The sequence below is a fragment of the Globicephala melas genome, chromosome 3 (genome assembly GCF_963455315.2).
Source record: "Globicephala melas chromosome 3, mGloMel1.2, whole genome shotgun sequence".
In the NCBI taxonomy this organism is placed as follows: Eukaryota; Metazoa; Chordata; class Mammalia; order Artiodactyla; family Delphinidae; genus Globicephala; species Globicephala melas.
Genome location: NC_083316.1, coordinates 59,595,909 through 59,612,235, shown reverse-complemented (window position 1 = coordinate 59,612,235; position 16,327 = coordinate 59,595,909). Strand labels below are relative to the sequence as shown.

At 42.5% G+C, this 16,327-nt stretch overlaps 1 protein-coding gene across 1 annotated transcript in view; it reads right to left on the bottom strand.

The window, feature by feature from the left end:
- The window catches only part of SV2C (synaptic vesicle glycoprotein 2C), a 240,420-nt gene that overhangs the window by 165,107 nt on the left and 58,986 nt on the right, over positions 1-16,327 (bottom strand). Inside the window, exon 2 of the mRNA XM_030846089.2 lies at positions 13,174-13,855. Within this exon, the coding sequence (XP_030701949.1) occupies positions 13,174-13,753 (580 nt within the window). The 5' untranslated portion in view covers positions 13,754-13,855. The remainder of the gene's footprint in view (positions 1-13,173; positions 13,856-16,327) is intronic.

The following is a 16,327-nucleotide window of genomic DNA, read 5'->3' as shown; positions in this document are numbered from 1 at the left end:
TCCTCCTGTCCATCCATTTCCTGCTTTAACATAACAAGGGGGAGATGCTGACTCCACCTTAAGGTGGAATCTTCTTTACACATTAGTTCGATCACTGTCAGGAAGCATCGGGCTGGAGAGACAGTAGCCTTGCTTCTCACAGAGGGTGTAACACAACGTGTTCTCATGGTCCACCTGAATTCCTAGGAGAAGATTTCTTCGTGTGGTAGAAGTATCTTTGCTACGCCAACCTGAATGATCCTACAGAAGCCAAGGATGGTCCCTGAGTGCTGGGAGGAAGGTTCAAACAGAAGGCCACAGAGGTAAATTAGATTCTTGAATCTGGAGGTGAAAGCACCCTCCCCAATCCTCTCCCAAATATGCCCATGTCCTGCTCTCCCCCTCCTGACAATGGTACATCTCCCAGGAGGGGAGGAGAGCTCCCTTGGGTAGATTTGATTTTATGTAGTCGTTGGGAAGGGTAAAAGGACCCCGTGCTAAAATCTTGCTTGGGAGCTTAAACTTGACCTCTTACCATCAGTTCTCTCCTCTCTCTGATGGGCATGTTATGTTCATATTAACTGTGCCGTTATGTCACATGGTGTCAGCATTTTCGCAGAAAAGGGGGCACACAGATTTCATTCTCACTTTGCTTCACACAAATCCCTCCCAAGGCCTAAGATAGTCTTGGTAATGATTTTACTTAAAACTACTTTTTCTCTTCTCTTTGGACATTGTAAATACCTAAATTTAAATACCAAAAGCTATCGGGAACATAATTTATTTTGTGTATTGATCTTTGGTAATTCAAACGCTACAGAAATATTCCCCAAATGCCTTTTTCTCCGAAAAACAACAACAAATCTTTGTCTCTTAGAAGAAAGCTGTGCTCCAGCACTTACTTCAAAGCACCTTATTAACGTACCACACGAGGCAGAGCAGTTCCAACTTTCACATTTTCCCAACTTCACCAAGTGCACACTGAATGCTAAGCAGCCCCTTGAACTTCCCCTCTGCGAGCTTGAGCCTATGCTAGGTACCTAAGCAGAACTCCTCTCCCAGGCACTAACTGACGGTGCTATGGAGATGCCCTGCAAAAGTGCCTGAGGTGAGGCTCAGTCCTGCTCTCTGTGAGCGCTTCCCCGGGCCTCAGGAGAGAAGCTGCTCTCCTTCCCTCCCTTTCCACGATGTGGCTGGGCCGACGTGATGGTACAGATGGGCTCTGACCACTCTACCAAGCCCCCGCCTGGCCACAGTGCAGGGTGGGGGGCTCTTACATGTGGGCGAGAACTCCCTCATCAGTGGCATAACTAGCAGGTCCACCGTCCTAAAGCAGAGCCTTCTCTCTTTCTTTTAATGGTAATTATATCGATGTCAGTTATTGAGGATAATGGTGCAAAGTTTCCAGAGGAGACTGCGTGAACGCAAACCTGAGACAGGCAGACAAAGTGGGCAAAGCATGAAGCCCGTTGCATGCTCGATTCCCCAACGCCCAAGGGAACCCCATCCTGTCCTCCATGCAAGGACCCTCCTTTGGGGGCTGAAGGGCGGCACGTCTTTGATATGCCCACTCCCCTAATTTTTGCTCTGCTCCTTGCCCTTGAGATGCCAGAAACACAGGTTAGTGCTGGAAGGAAAACCTAGCTATGATCATGATCAGATGAGATCTGGAAATTCCCCCCCCATCCCCCCGGCCCCCAGCCCCCATGTCCTGGGGCTCTGGGCCTCAGAGCTTCCCAGATCTCCACCCAGATCTCCACCCAGAGTCTCCGGAGCACCAGCCTGTCTCCAAAGGATGCAAAGAGGAGGCTATGCTCTCTCTCTCAGCTCAACACAGCGGGCAGGCCAGTGACTCCACAGAAGCCAAGCACCTCCCAGTCCTGCTGAGCCAAACGCAAGCCCCAGGTGGACGGGACTCGACCACACTGTTGAAGGGGTTTCCACCCCATTCCTTTGAGAGAAACCTCCTGGTGTCAGATTTTGGAATGAATGAAATAGGAACCTTAAGACAAGGAAACCTATGATTGATGGAAGTTGTAAATGTCGTTTCCTGTTTGTTTTTTTTCCAAAAAAATAAACCTCAGCAACTTCTGGGCCACGAATACACACATGCTCTCTGGTTAGGAGTGGGACTGGCGCCCCCTGATGGAAGCATTTTTCATAGCCCTAAGTCCATGCTAGGTCCATTCTCTCCAACTCTACCGTTCTGAGGCATTAAAAGGCAGTCCCTCATTTCTCAACATTTCCCAAATATTTTAAGCTAGTTTGACAGTTTGACACATGATGTGCTAAAATAAACGTCCTACTAATCTGAGTGTGCTTAACATCCAACAATTGTAACTGCTATGTGAACGTCTATAGAGTTATATTTGCACTTTTTTATTTTTTAAAATAAATTTATTCATTTATTCTTTTAGCTGCGTTGGGTCTTCGTTGCTGCTTGCGGGCTTTCTCTAGTTGTGGGGAGCGGGGGCTACTCTTCGTTGCGGTGCATGGGCTTCTCATTGTGGTGACTTCTCTCTTTTTTCATTCATTCATTCATTCATTCATTTACTTATTGACTTACTCATTATTTTTGACTACATTGGGTTTTTGTTGTTGCACACAGGTTTTCTCTAGTTGCCACGAGTGGGTCTACTCTTTGTTATGGTGCGCGGGCTTCTCATTGCAGTGGCTTCTCTTGTTGCGGAGCACGGGCTCTAGGCGCGTGGGCTTTGTACTTGCAGCACGTGGGCTCAGTAGTGGTGGCTCGTGGGCTCTAGAGTGCAGGCTCAGTAGTTGTGGCGCACAGGCTTAGTTGCTCCGTGGCATGTGGGATCTTCCCAGGCCAGGGCTCAGACCCATGTCCCCTGCATTGGCAGGTGAATTCTTAACCACTGTGCCACCAGGGAAGTCCCTACATTTGCACTTTAGTTATACTTTCCCCTTGATCATTTTTACTCCTTTGAATATTCTGAATCTGCCCTAAGTTCTTGGAGGGGTAAGACCATGGTTTCTTACCTCCCTTCTCCTTTGTATCTCCTGAGGTTCCTCACTACCTAATGTTGATCCCCAAGCAACAGAGCCTCCAGGCGCAAAAGGCACCTCTGTGTGACTGAGAAAATGTGCTCATCTGGGTGGATGAATGACAAAAGGAACCTCTTTGGAGTACAAGAATTAGAAAGTCAACCCTTCCTCCAGGCAGGTGGAAACAGCCCCAGCCTGGGTGAGTGGCTTGGTGAGTAGAGGAGGGCTGGATTCCAGCCCCTTCATCACCAGCCTGGTGTCTTTGTGCAGGTCACAACCTGCACAACTGTACATGGCAGCCCCACAAATTAAGCTGGCTATGGAAAGTACTTTCATTAGGATTTGCAAGTTTTCTCAGCTGTCAGCTTCTCTTTTTCCAGACTCTGTCTTGAGAGTAAAAAAATAAATTTAATGGTAGAAATAAGCATATTCCAATATCGAGAAATATTTGCTCATTCCTAATATGCACAAGAAGACTGCATTTTTTTTCATTGTGGTAAAATATTCATAAAATTTATCATCTTCACCATCTTTAACAGAGAGATGTGAAAATAATTTAAGGAACATTACATTTTATTTTTAAGCAAATTCCTTACATTTAAAATTTTTAATTGGAAGAAGTCATTGTTTGCCGATCATTTTGTATTTGATTACAGACCTTAGTTTTGAAATTGAAGGTAAGAACAATAACCAAGGACCTCTTTTACTCTTCCTCTCACAACCTTAAAGACCAATAAGAAATTTCAAAGTGTAAGATAAGAATGTCAGTTTGCAAATACGTGGGTTGGGAATACGTACATCAGCAATTCATCAGACTAATGCTTCAAGATGAATGTAATCAAATCGTTTCCTACTCTCTGAAGCATTCTGCAGAAAACTTAAGTCCTATAAAAGCCCTTGTTATGTGAGAATATTGAGACATTAGATTTCCCATGAAAAGGTGCAGTTGCATCTTGGTGTTTAGAATTCAAACCTACAGTCTGTATTATTTGTATTTGGCTTGATCCAGTTATTGGATGATTCACAATTCTGACTGCCTTATTTAAACCAAAGTCCACAATTAACAGATTCCCTAATCCGATGACACATCACCAAGTTCTCCAGTGTCTTCACTGTGAGTGCCAGACTGAATTAGGATATGTAAAGCCAGTACTCCCAGTGGATCAGAATCCTCACCCAGGAATAATCTAGGACATAGCGATATAGGGACTCAGGATGCAAGAATCAGCCCCAGGGACCAACCGGGTGACAGAGGGCATGTACTATCACGCTTTCACAGTCCCAGAACGTACTTATTGGTGAGTTTCAGGAATGCAACACAGAGTTTCTGTTCACTCCTCTCCTGTAGACTCCTTGGATGGAGGAATCTTTTCAGGTTACTTAGTCCGACTCCATTCGGATGTCAGAAACCTCTCTTTTCCCAGAAGCATGTGAAAGACCCAAGGGTATAAGACACAGGAGTATAATGGCAATGAATTATTGAGTCTTCTTTTCCCATTTGCAATAATGAATCCAAATAAGGTTTTGTTAGTTTTGGTGGAAGGATGTTCTCTCTGAGTCAATAATAAGTTTTTAATTCCAGTTAGGATCACTATGACAGCAAGAGGCTAAACAGAGCCAGAGGGCGCACTCACAACAGAGATCAAACCTCCCTCCAAGATACAGAGGCAGACGTAGAGAACAATGGGATTGGGCAGGCTGCAGAGCTGCTGATCCTGAAACCTGCAGCGTACACTTTTAGGGTACAAAGCTACAGGTTTTAAGAGCACACCTAGATGCCAAATGACTAAAATCTTAGAATAAAGCTAATGAGGAAAAACTCTGCATCACTCTTTGTTACCAGCTTGGATATATGCTGGTCCCCTGGCAGCACTGGGCAGGGGTGATACACACCTGGAAAGATGCTAAGTACACAGGGAGGAAGTCACTGCACTTTGCTGGCAGTCTAGTGGTAAACCACTGTCAGTGGGACTTAAAAAAGGGGATCTCAGAAACGTGAAGCTTTTTTCCCCCCACAAATACAGACATCTAGATATAAAGCAGCTAGAAATCCCAGCAAACTTGTTCTTGTTTTGTTAATAGCTAAAGGAATAAGGGACCATATGGAGGGATGGAGAAAGAAATTAGGTTTGAGTTCAAGTCATATCCATCCAGCCCAGCCTTCAAGGAAACTACCCTTTCTATAAGTGGTAAATGAAAATTAAAGAGAGAGAGAGAGAGAGAGAATTCTGTATGCTCTAAGGAATTCCACACCATCCAAGTAAAAACTATAAAAAGAGGTTAAAAGACATGCTTAAAGGCTTACCAGAGATCTTTTTTTTTTCTGTTTTATTTACTATTGTATCTCTAGAGTTTAAAACAGTGCTTGTCACATAGTAGGTGATGTAAAAGACCCAAGGAAATAAGACCCAGGAATATAATGGCAATAAATTATTGAGTCTTCTTTAATTTTAATTCTTTTTTTCAAAAAATTTTTGTTGAATGAACACTACAGTTGTCAATGGGAGATAAAGGAATGCCAAAGGGTCTGCCTTGAAATGATTGATAGCAAAATATTGAGTAAAGTGAAAATCACTGCTCCATTCCTAGCCAGAAATATATCATAAACTCACAAAAATCTGTATTTATTCTAGAATTATTTAGAAATATTTTAAAAACTTTCAAGAGCTTCCAAAAATGAAAAAAAAAGGTCAAGTAAAATTCCATACATACAAATATACTCTTCTTAATGCTTTAAATGTTCTCGGTCTAGCTCTGCTTTTGCCCAATATGCCAATCAAATCTAGCCATTATTGTAGATGTTTTAAAGGAAAACTAGTATGTACTGCAGATGGGATATTTCTCTGGGAAACCCAGGTGATGACCCAAGTAGGCCTCCCAGGGTGATAGCTACTTCCTCCCAATCCTGGTCTGGACCCTGGTTCTACATGTTCAGAAACCGGACATGGCAGCACACCAAGGAGAGATCTGTCTCTCAGAAGCAGACTCCCAATAGTCAACCTCACCATAGACTGATGGAAAAAGCCCAGTTAGTAAAAACAAAAAACCACAGAATTGCCAAGAAGGCTGGCATCCTTTGGGAAGCACATTCCTGATGGGCAAATTCTAGAGAGCTAAACTTGAAGTCTTCATGTTACTTTGGAGCATAGAGTTAGAACAAGAGGTCTTAGCTACAGGATTCATACCTTCACGAACTCTAGGCCAACACTGCCTAATGCAGTCTTCACTATGATAGGAATACATGTAGCCCTCAAACCAGACAGGTTAAATCCTTTGGTCAGGAGACCCCAACCCCAAGCAGCATTTAGAAGGGCATTGCCAACATCTGTATCTATGACTTTCCCTTTTGTGTTCCTCCATTACTGTTGAATTCCCATTCAAAACAACACATTTTAATTTAGATATGTCTATACCGTCAATGGGGTCTTAAAGTGTTAATGATCTCAAAGACTGTCATTCATTCATTCAACAAATATTTGTTGAGATCCTACCATGTACCAGGCACTGATCTGGGCAGGGAGAATACAATAGTGAATAACACACAAAACCCCCTGGTCCCAAGGGGCTTACATTCCTTCTCTTTAACTTCTGCTACTCTGCCTCTTTAAGATGACTTTGCACTATGGGCCGATTGTATAGGTTAATTCTCCAAGGCAATCAAATCTCTCACTTGTGACTGCTGCCATTATGTGCTTCCTATAAATACAAAAAACAGGTGGTGTCTTCTATTAGCGTTTTAGAAAAGGGAGGAAGATGTGTAAGTTCATCAGGTGATTACACTACTGGAGTCCAGAAACAAAAAGTGAATTTCTAGGTCATTGCTTGAGATACCAGAGTGACACAGTCTTGCCAATCATTGAGAGCCTTGTATTCTTCCAGGAGCAAACCCAATCAAGAGGATTTTAAATAAAAATATTAGAGAACTGGAAAGGAGCGTGGGATTAGGAGTTGTTCTATATGCGTGTGTTCTATAGTCTGTCTCAGCTAATACCTAGCCACGGGCTAGGCAAGTCACCCGAACTCCCTAGGTCTCCTACCCTCATCTTTAAGACGACAGGGTTTGCCTCCATCACTAAGGCACCAACACCTGGAATATACCATGATCTCCCCTGATAACAGGAACCAAGCCTTATTCATCTCAGTTTCCTTACAGGGCCTTGGGCCATGCCGCATACATAATGACCACTCCATAAATACTGCTTTATCAAACACCGAACCTACTGTAATACCAGTGTGGCAGCTGAAGTCGCTGATATTCCAGAAGATACCTTTAAACATTGTGTTGTTGCTGTTTGGCTATGGAATCCTTTATTCACATAAACTGCAGAAGTAGGAGATGAATCTGAGTCTGCTCTGGTGATGCAGGTCCCATCACCACCCCCTCCCCTACTCCATCTACCTCCAAAGAGGGCTACACAGAACCAAAGTGTCTAAATGAACATATACATCAAATTTAAAAGTGTCCCCATGCAGGTGAATTTATTTCTGGCTATCAGATATTTGGGGGCCAAAAGATTCTCCAACACCTTGCTAAACTGACAGGTACCTTCATTTGGCCATTTTCCGCCTTCTGTTTAGCTGTGTTCTCCATGGTTCGCCTCCCTCTTCAGACTCCCTCGTCTATCCTGTGGTCCTGACTACTCTCCTACCCATCAGAGCAACACCCTCCAAATGGACCTCATCAGTATCCCCACGTGCTCTGTCTTCTCTGTCTTCAATCTCAGTTGCCCATACCAATGCCCGCCCAGCCTCTCAAGCCCAACCCCTTGGATGTCATCCTCAATTCTCTACTTACCATCTTTCTCATTCACCAAATCTTGCCATGTCTCTTTTAGAAACATTTCCCTATTCTTACCCTGTTAACTGATTTAGTTCAAGAGTCTACTATTTTTTGCCTGCACTTTCTTGTTAGCCTCCTAACTGACTTTCACGCCTCTAACAGTTATTATAGCAACTATCATTTATTAGGGTTTTCTACATATTAGGTACTTTGCTAAAAGCTATACACACATTCTCTCATTTGATCCTCCCAATCTAATTGAGTATTCTTATTCCCGGTGTACAGATGCGAGGCACAGAGAAATGTCAATTACTTGCAAATCATCACACGTAAAGTAAGTAGCAGAGACTTAGATTTCATGTCCATTTGACTTTATAAGACTCTTTCCCATCTAATTCACTTCCCACACTGCTGCCAGAGGTGGTTCTCTAAACTACAGGTCTGATGATGCCATCTTGCATACTACAGAATAAAACCCAAACCCCTTGTCTTGGTATTAAGGTCTTTCACAATTTGCCCCACAACTTGACCTTGTCTGCCCCAACAAGATCTGCCTGTCATGGCGAACTCCCCACAATCCCCCACAAAGTTCAGATCCTTTGACAACTTTAACATCTTCCTGGAATGCCATTCTCCCTCTTTTCTGCCTGGTAAATTCTTATTTATTCCTCAAAACGCTATTTAAACATCACTTCCTAGATTAATTTTTTACCACTTCCCAAAGGAATTCCTCTGTGATCCTAGAGCACTGTGCTCAATAACTCTGTCATGGAAAAAACATAATGTACTTACATTGATCTCTTCACAAAGTACTTATACCACTGGACAAAAAAGTTCCTGGATGACACAGATCACAATATACTCATCAGAATATCTCCTGATGTACCTTGTCAGGTATCTGGCTCACAGTTGGTGCTCAACTAATACTTATCGAATGAAATGGCCTTGCTATTTCCATTTTGCTTAACTCCTTTCACTTTTTAATCCTACGGTAATCTGGCTTTGTCCCAACTACACTACCAAAACTCATCCTGAAAATCACCAGGCCATGTGGAAATTAGGCGTTATAGTTGATAAATGATAGAAGAAACACTTAGATGATGTTTAGTTATCACTGAGTTCAGGCTTAGTTCCCACTATGCTTTGGTTAAGAATATATTATATTCCATCTACTTTGTACTAGTCAACGCTTGGCCACGATCATGTTTTAATTCCTAAAAATGACTAAGCTTTGTGATCCCCACCCAGAAAGCAGGCAGACCAATAATGATCAGGCTTCCTGCTTCACTAGGTGGGTCTCAGGAGGAAACAGCCCCCTCTGAAGGAAGAGCACAAGGAAAGAGCAGCCAGTGAGGTGCTTGCTGTGCTCTGATGGGCGAGAGCTGGGATGCGGCTCAGCCTGGTCATGCCTTGGGGCTGATACCGCCACACATCCTTTCTGCCTGAGGCTTTCCTTAGAAGCCAACCCGCCCCGCTCAACTACTCTTAGAGGAACTAAGATGTGGTCAGAGAGGGCTCACTCGCACTGCATCAGCTGTGAGGCACAGCACTGGGAAGGGAGAATGCTTGATGCCTGTGCGACCCTGTGACGGGGCTGGGAATCTGGAGGATGTACTGTCACTTCACTCAATACACACAGACTCTTCCCTTAAAAAGACTTCCTAGCCTGGCACACCATGCCTGTTTGAAGAACCATTAGTAGCAGCCAAAACCTTCTTAACATGCCAGGCCTGAGGAGCCCGTTTCAATCTTTACGACAAGACTGGGCAGCACCTAAGACTCGCACATCCCTTCCTTCTTCCAGCAACTTGCGGACCTCCTCTCTCTCCTGGATGCTTCTTTACAGCCTCCTTGAGGACATTTTCCTCACCACCAGTCCCACGAGCAGTATCTGGCAGGAAGCCGCCCTCTCCCTGGTTAAGGTCATGGGCAGTTTCATCTGAAATGAGATGGCCCTCAAAATGCTCGGCACCTTAGCCCAAATGGGCAGTGGCCCACTGGGCGCTCTTCTCCGGTTGCTCGCCCCCCCAAATCTCAAAGTGATGAGCCTAAAACTAAACCTTTCTTCTTTCTCCCTCATGCTGAAACCTATACTCTGCATTACCTAACGTGATGGATTGCCTGCCTTTCAGAAACTGCCCTCTTCTTCCCCCTTCCAAACTAACCAATGACCAGATCCTTGCTGACTCCACCCCTGGACCAGCTCTCCAATCCACACCTTCCTTCCACTGCCTTAGTCAGGTCTGTACCCCTTACGTGGGCTCCCAGCCTGAAGTCTCTTTATTTACCCTTCCCTTCTGGTTATTGATACTTGCTTCCTTGCCCTGGCGGTGTGCAGACATCTGTCGTTTCTCCGTGCTGAACTATGACTTCCTTGGATACACAAACCCTCTTTTGCTTTTGTTTTTTGTCCTGTTATCCCCTGTGGTAACATTGTGATTTGCACATAATAAATGCTCAATAAACAGACTTTGGCAATAGAAAATGGATCATCTTAAAGGGATGGTACTTATGCCCCCAAAGGACAGCTCATTAGATAATTAATTAAATATTTGCTCTAACCTCTTCCCAGCCCGATTAACAATGTTACATATGCACACAGGCCACATGCACAGACACACGCACACAAGGTATGCCCTTGACTACCTGGAAGTCAATCTTCTAGCAAACACAAAGAGAGGAGCTATCTTCCCCAAAATTAAAACATAAATTGGTTAGCATTTTTCATTCCTAGTTTTCCTTGAGGGAAATGACACAATGCTTAGTGGCAAATGAGAAATTATTTTGCAAATTTATCTCCTCCCAAGGCTACCAAACATGGGTCATGCATCTTCCTCTCTTGCATTTTGATCCCACTGCTATGACTTAGTGTGGTAATTATATTACAAAGCTATTATCCGATGAAATGAAAATGGCAAAACAATTTACATGCTTGTCTAAAAAAGACTCCATTAGAATGCAATTATAAGTGGAATTACAACGGCAAATTAATTGAAATGCGAGTCTGGAAGGCACAGTTAGGAGACCATTAAAATGCTTCTGTGGAGGACTCCCAACATGGAGTGAAACCACACATTCCTGGGGCCACATTTTTAATTCACTAAAGCAGGCAACATTTACGAAGAGATGAAAATATCTACGCTCCTATTGTTCCCCAGCATCATCTACACTTGTGCATGCCACCTGGGAGTGTGCAGCACCATCAGGGTTTATGGGAAAGACTGACAGGAGCCCCGCATGTGATTCTGCACTTCCATTCAGCACAGAGAAGATAAAGGGCAAGCTCAGCTTAGATTTTTCTGAAATGCTTCCAATACAAAAGCTAGGATCATAACATGAAAAGTTTGCTACTCTAAATTTAAGCCTGCAAGTACTGAATATTTGTGTAGATGTATTTCTAACTATCTGTCTGCTTAAAACATTCTGCTGATACATTCCATTAGCAAAATCATGATAAATATTTTGACTCCGAGGCTTACAGTGGGTAGACTTGCTCACCAAGGAAAAAACAATAAACAAAATACAGTGCTACGTATGAAACAGATATGCTGAAATGATCAATCTGACAAATAACTAAGGACCCTCCTCTGAACCATGATTTGCATTTTGATAGTTGAACACACAAATGAATCTAACAGCAAAAGCCATGCAATCAATATACGTCCCCACTCCCTCCCCTTCACCCCTCCTGGCTTCTATGGATCCATCTCTTCCAGGTACGAAATTAAAGAAACAAATGCCTGAGTCAGACAGAGAAAGACAAGTATCACATGATATCACTTATATGCAGAATCTAAAAAATTAATACAGATGAACTTATTTACAAAACAGAAACTCACAGACAGACTCACAGACTCACAGACATAGCAAACAAACTTACTGTCACCAAAGGAGAAAGGGGGGAAGGGATGAATTAGGAGTTTGGGATGAAAATATACACACTACTATATATAAAATAGATATACAACAAGGACCTAATGTATAGCACAGGGAACTATACTCAATATTTTGTAATAACCTATAATGGAAAAGAATCTAAAAAAGATATATAGGTGTAACAATCATTTCGCTGTATACCTGCAACTAACACATTGTAAATCAACTATATTTCAATAAAAATTTTTTAAAAATAAAATTTTATAATGAATATTTAAAAATAAAAAAAGAAACAAATGCTAGGAGTGGATCATATAAGAGAAACAAGATGTAAATCCTGTCTCATGCATGATTCTCTCTCTTATGTTGTCATAGAGCAGGTAAGTAGATGACATTTAATTTTTTTTACACAGAAAAATTCTCAGCATCAATAATTGTAACATTACTTAATAGAGTTACTAAACTACAAAAAGATTTGTATGCTTTGGTTTTTCAAACTTTAGTTCTAAAAAGTCCCTTGGAAACAGAGACACCAAGTATTCTTTCTTTCTTTCACAGACTCTGAAACACATAAAGGTTTAATATGCACATAAACATGTTCTCTGAGGTGAGCTGAGCAAAAGGGGTTTGAAAGGCCTCATGACTTAACGTACCAAGTGTTTGACGTGGACCTTAAGCTTTGGGGATAGTCTGCTGTGCGCATGTTTCTTGGCCTTCTTGTTTTCACTCCCATAGGCAAGTGGGAATGTTCACTACAGCTGTGTAACAATACGAACCTTGGGTGCATGGTAACTTTAAAACAAAAATCAAACCTGCTCTCTAGATATTTTATAGAGAGATCATATTATTTTAACACATATAATTTAAATATTAATATGATTTGAAATCGATTTTTAAGTCCTATGAGGAAAGGAAGTTTTTCCAGTGTAGGCAAAAAGGTACAAACTTGGAAAAGGAAAAAGTCATCTAGAGACAATTCTATAAGTAAAGGTAACTGAAAAAAACCAACAAGCAAACATACACATAGATTATAGAAAAAATAAAAATTGTTAGAGTCCCGAAATTATTTAAACCATAATGTTATAGATAAATTTGAAATTTGATATCACATTAGTCAGAGTTTTATAGAATTAACCTCTGTATTTAGAAAAGTGTCAGATAAGTTTCATATAATGGCTTTGGAAGTTAATAAAGGAGAAACTAATGCAACATTTGTAATAGTGTAAGTTAAAATGTATTGCTCTAACTTAATTCAAAATGCATAAAAATAAAAGTGGGATTGATGGATAGATAGACAGATAGATGGATGGCTAGGTGATAAAGAAAATACAGTAAATCTTAACTAGAGAATCTGGGTGGTGGATATATATGGGCATCACTGTACCATTCTTTTGATTCCTTTGCATGTTTAAAATTTTTCAGGTGTTGGAAAAAATGCAGGGCTCCATACGAAAAGTATTTATTCTATTTGTTAACTGTCCTCAACAAATAAAGCAGTTTCAGAATGTGCCTCTCTGACATGATGCACTCACCTAGCCATCCGGATCCCGAATCTGGTATGCACAGGTCTGTCTCAGCGCTGGGCAAAACAAAGCCCACGACAAACACCTCCACGCCATCTGCCATCAGGGCCATGCCCAGGACAAAGAAAAGGGCCCACTGGAAGCGGCCGTGACCACACTCTTGGATTATCAGCTCATACTGCTGGGCTAGCTCTTCCTCGTCAGCTCTCCTCTCTGATTCCAGCTCCTGGCGGTCCTTGTACTCATTGCCCTTGGGCTGCCCCACTGCCACAATGCTGTCTTTCCCTTGGTTCATGTTGGGGATGCCCTGATACTCCCCTTCGTAGATTTCATCATCTTCATCGTGACCCTCAGTTGCTTCACTGGAGCCTTCATCATCATTGGCCTCCCCATTATAGGTTTCTCCCGGTGGGTAACAGTCATCATCCTCTTCCTCGTCTTGGAACCGACTGTAGGACCTCTGGGTGTATTCATCCTGGGCCCGGTCCACTGCTTGATTCACCTTCTTTACAGTCTGTTTCTTCACCTCTCTGGCAATGTCCTTGGCACCCTTCATCAGTGAAGTCCTATCCTTATAGGAGTCTTCCATCTTACCTCAACTGATGGCCAATGAGAAGATGGGAATTTTTTCACAGACTCTGGTCAGTGGTTCAGTCCTGACAGCATCATCCACTTTGGGTTCAAAATGGAACTGCAAGAGAAGAAAAACCACAGAAGATATTTTTAATTTTTTTCCATGTCTTTTTCACCATCTAATTCTTGGTCTCTTTTCACTGGTCCCATAGACTAAGACACAGAATTCACTTTTCCTTTCTTTTGAGCACTCAGTTTGCTGGTTCTCTGCTCAAGTGAGATCAGAACTTGGAGTATTTAGGGTTTTTACTATTATTATTATTGTTTTTAAGGAACTCTGTCTCCTGGGTAAGTTTGCATAGAATGCACAAGCATTCCCCTGAAAATACAACGGAATATCTTAACACTTTTATAAGTACATCCAACTTATTTCGAAAGTGCTAGAAAGACAGACCCTGACGGAGACAAGTAATATTGCTCACAGATACATACATATGCTGCAAAGGCAAACCCAGAATAATAAAAGAATCTTGTCTGACCTCATTCCCTCACAATGAAAAAACAAACAAAACAATAAGCAAGCATCCCTATATACAGTGCTATCAAATCATATATGGGTACACCTCATTTTACTGTGCTTTGCTTTATTGCACTTTGCAGATACTGTATTTTCTTTTTTTTTTTTTTTCGCAGTACGCGGGCCTCTCACTGTTGTGGCCTCTCCCGTTGTGGAGCACAGGCTCCGGACGCGCAGGCTCAGCGGCCATGGCTCACGGGCCCAGCCGCTCCGCGGCATGTGGGATCCTCCCAGACTGGGGCACAAACCCTTGTCCCCTGCATTGGCAGGCGGACTCTCAACCACTGCGCCACCAGGGAAGCCCAGATACTGTGTTTTCAACACGTTGAAGGTTTGTGGCAGCCAAGGGTCAAGCAAATCTATTAGCGCCATTTTTGCAACAATATTTGCTCACTTTGTCTCTCTGTCACATTTTGGAAATTCTTGTAATATTTCAAACTTTTTCCTTATTTGTCATGTGATCTGTGATCAGTGATCTTTGATGTCACTACTATGACTTGCTGAAGGCTCAAGTGATGTTTAGCGTTTTTTAGCAATAAAGCATTTTCTAATTAAGGTATGGTCTATTATTTTTTAGATATAATGCTATTGCACACTTAACCAACTACAGTATAGTATAAACATAACTTTTACAGCACTGGGAAACCAAAAAAATTTGTGTGACTTGCTTTATTGCAATATTCACTTTACCATGGCGGTCTGGAACCAAACCAGCAATATCTCTGAGTTATGCCTATAAATATTTATAAAATACATTTCCTTTCTACCTTCATTGTATCTCCTTCCAGTAAATGATAACAGAGACTCACATGGCACCCCAAACTGACAATGAGTATTCTCCCCTAGTATGGCAGTCATATCTGTAGGAAATTGGAAGGGTTCATCAAATGATTTGACAGAGATTTTTGATAATCACTGAATTAGAACATGTGACTTGTCCAGTGGGGATGTGCCCTTTCAGAAGCCACCCCCAGGCCAGCAGGGACAGGGAAGCCACTCCCTTCCCAACGCACCCTGTAAGAACCCCAGGCTTTGTCCCTACCTTCTTCATCTCTAGACACTCACCCCCCTAACACACACACACTGCCTGCCACCTTATCTGACTGCAGTTAGCTGCTGCCTTGGATACCAGAGTCAGAGCCTCCCAGGACCCATCACTTGGTCCTTTCTCATGGACAGCCCCTTAGGTCCTGGCTCAATCAGGCTGACTTCTTTCACTTGTCCACTGAACTGTCTGCTCTGGTGGCCCAAGTCAGCCCATATCAGGCCCACCTTGCACAGAAATGATATGAAGGTGAAAAAAATCATTCTCCCCTGTCATTAATTCCCCAAGCCTTGTGCTGTAGCAGTATTCCAAATACTGATTCATAGAATGGCCATTTCTCCTCTCTTCTTTTGCATCCAGTGTAAAATACTTGGTAAGCGGCTATTACAAACGTACATTTAAACTGCTCTTCCAGACATGACAGACACACCCAGCAATAGAGACAAAAAGATGTTTGTTTGTAAATGGATTGGGCATCATTACCACTGGATACCTGCAAATGGCCAGTAGGCAAAACGGAAGCACGGCTCTGCTCAGGCCTGTGTTTTAGAAAAAGACAAAATGAAATGAAAATAAACATATGATTACAAGGCTTTTTTGCCCAATGTCTTAACGATGTCCCTGTTTGTTCTCCCTTTTCTTTATGTTTTGGAGAGCTGAGAGGCAGGGGAAGGGAGAGATGGGAGGATCCATATGGAGAGTAAGATGGGAAGGCAGTGAGAAACGAGGTTGAGGATGGAGCACTCAGAAAGGTAAGGGGGAGGCAGGAAAAGAGAGAAGAAGGGAGGATGACGATAGAGGATGTTGGCGATGGAGAGATGTCTCCTACTTTAAAAATGAAAAGCAAAATTAAAAGATTTCACACAACAAATAGAGCCAGCTGGTCTACCATTCATAAATGGACGGTTAAATCAGACACGGCACATCAGCTGCTTCCTGGGCACCACGGCAGCAAAAACACCATTAAA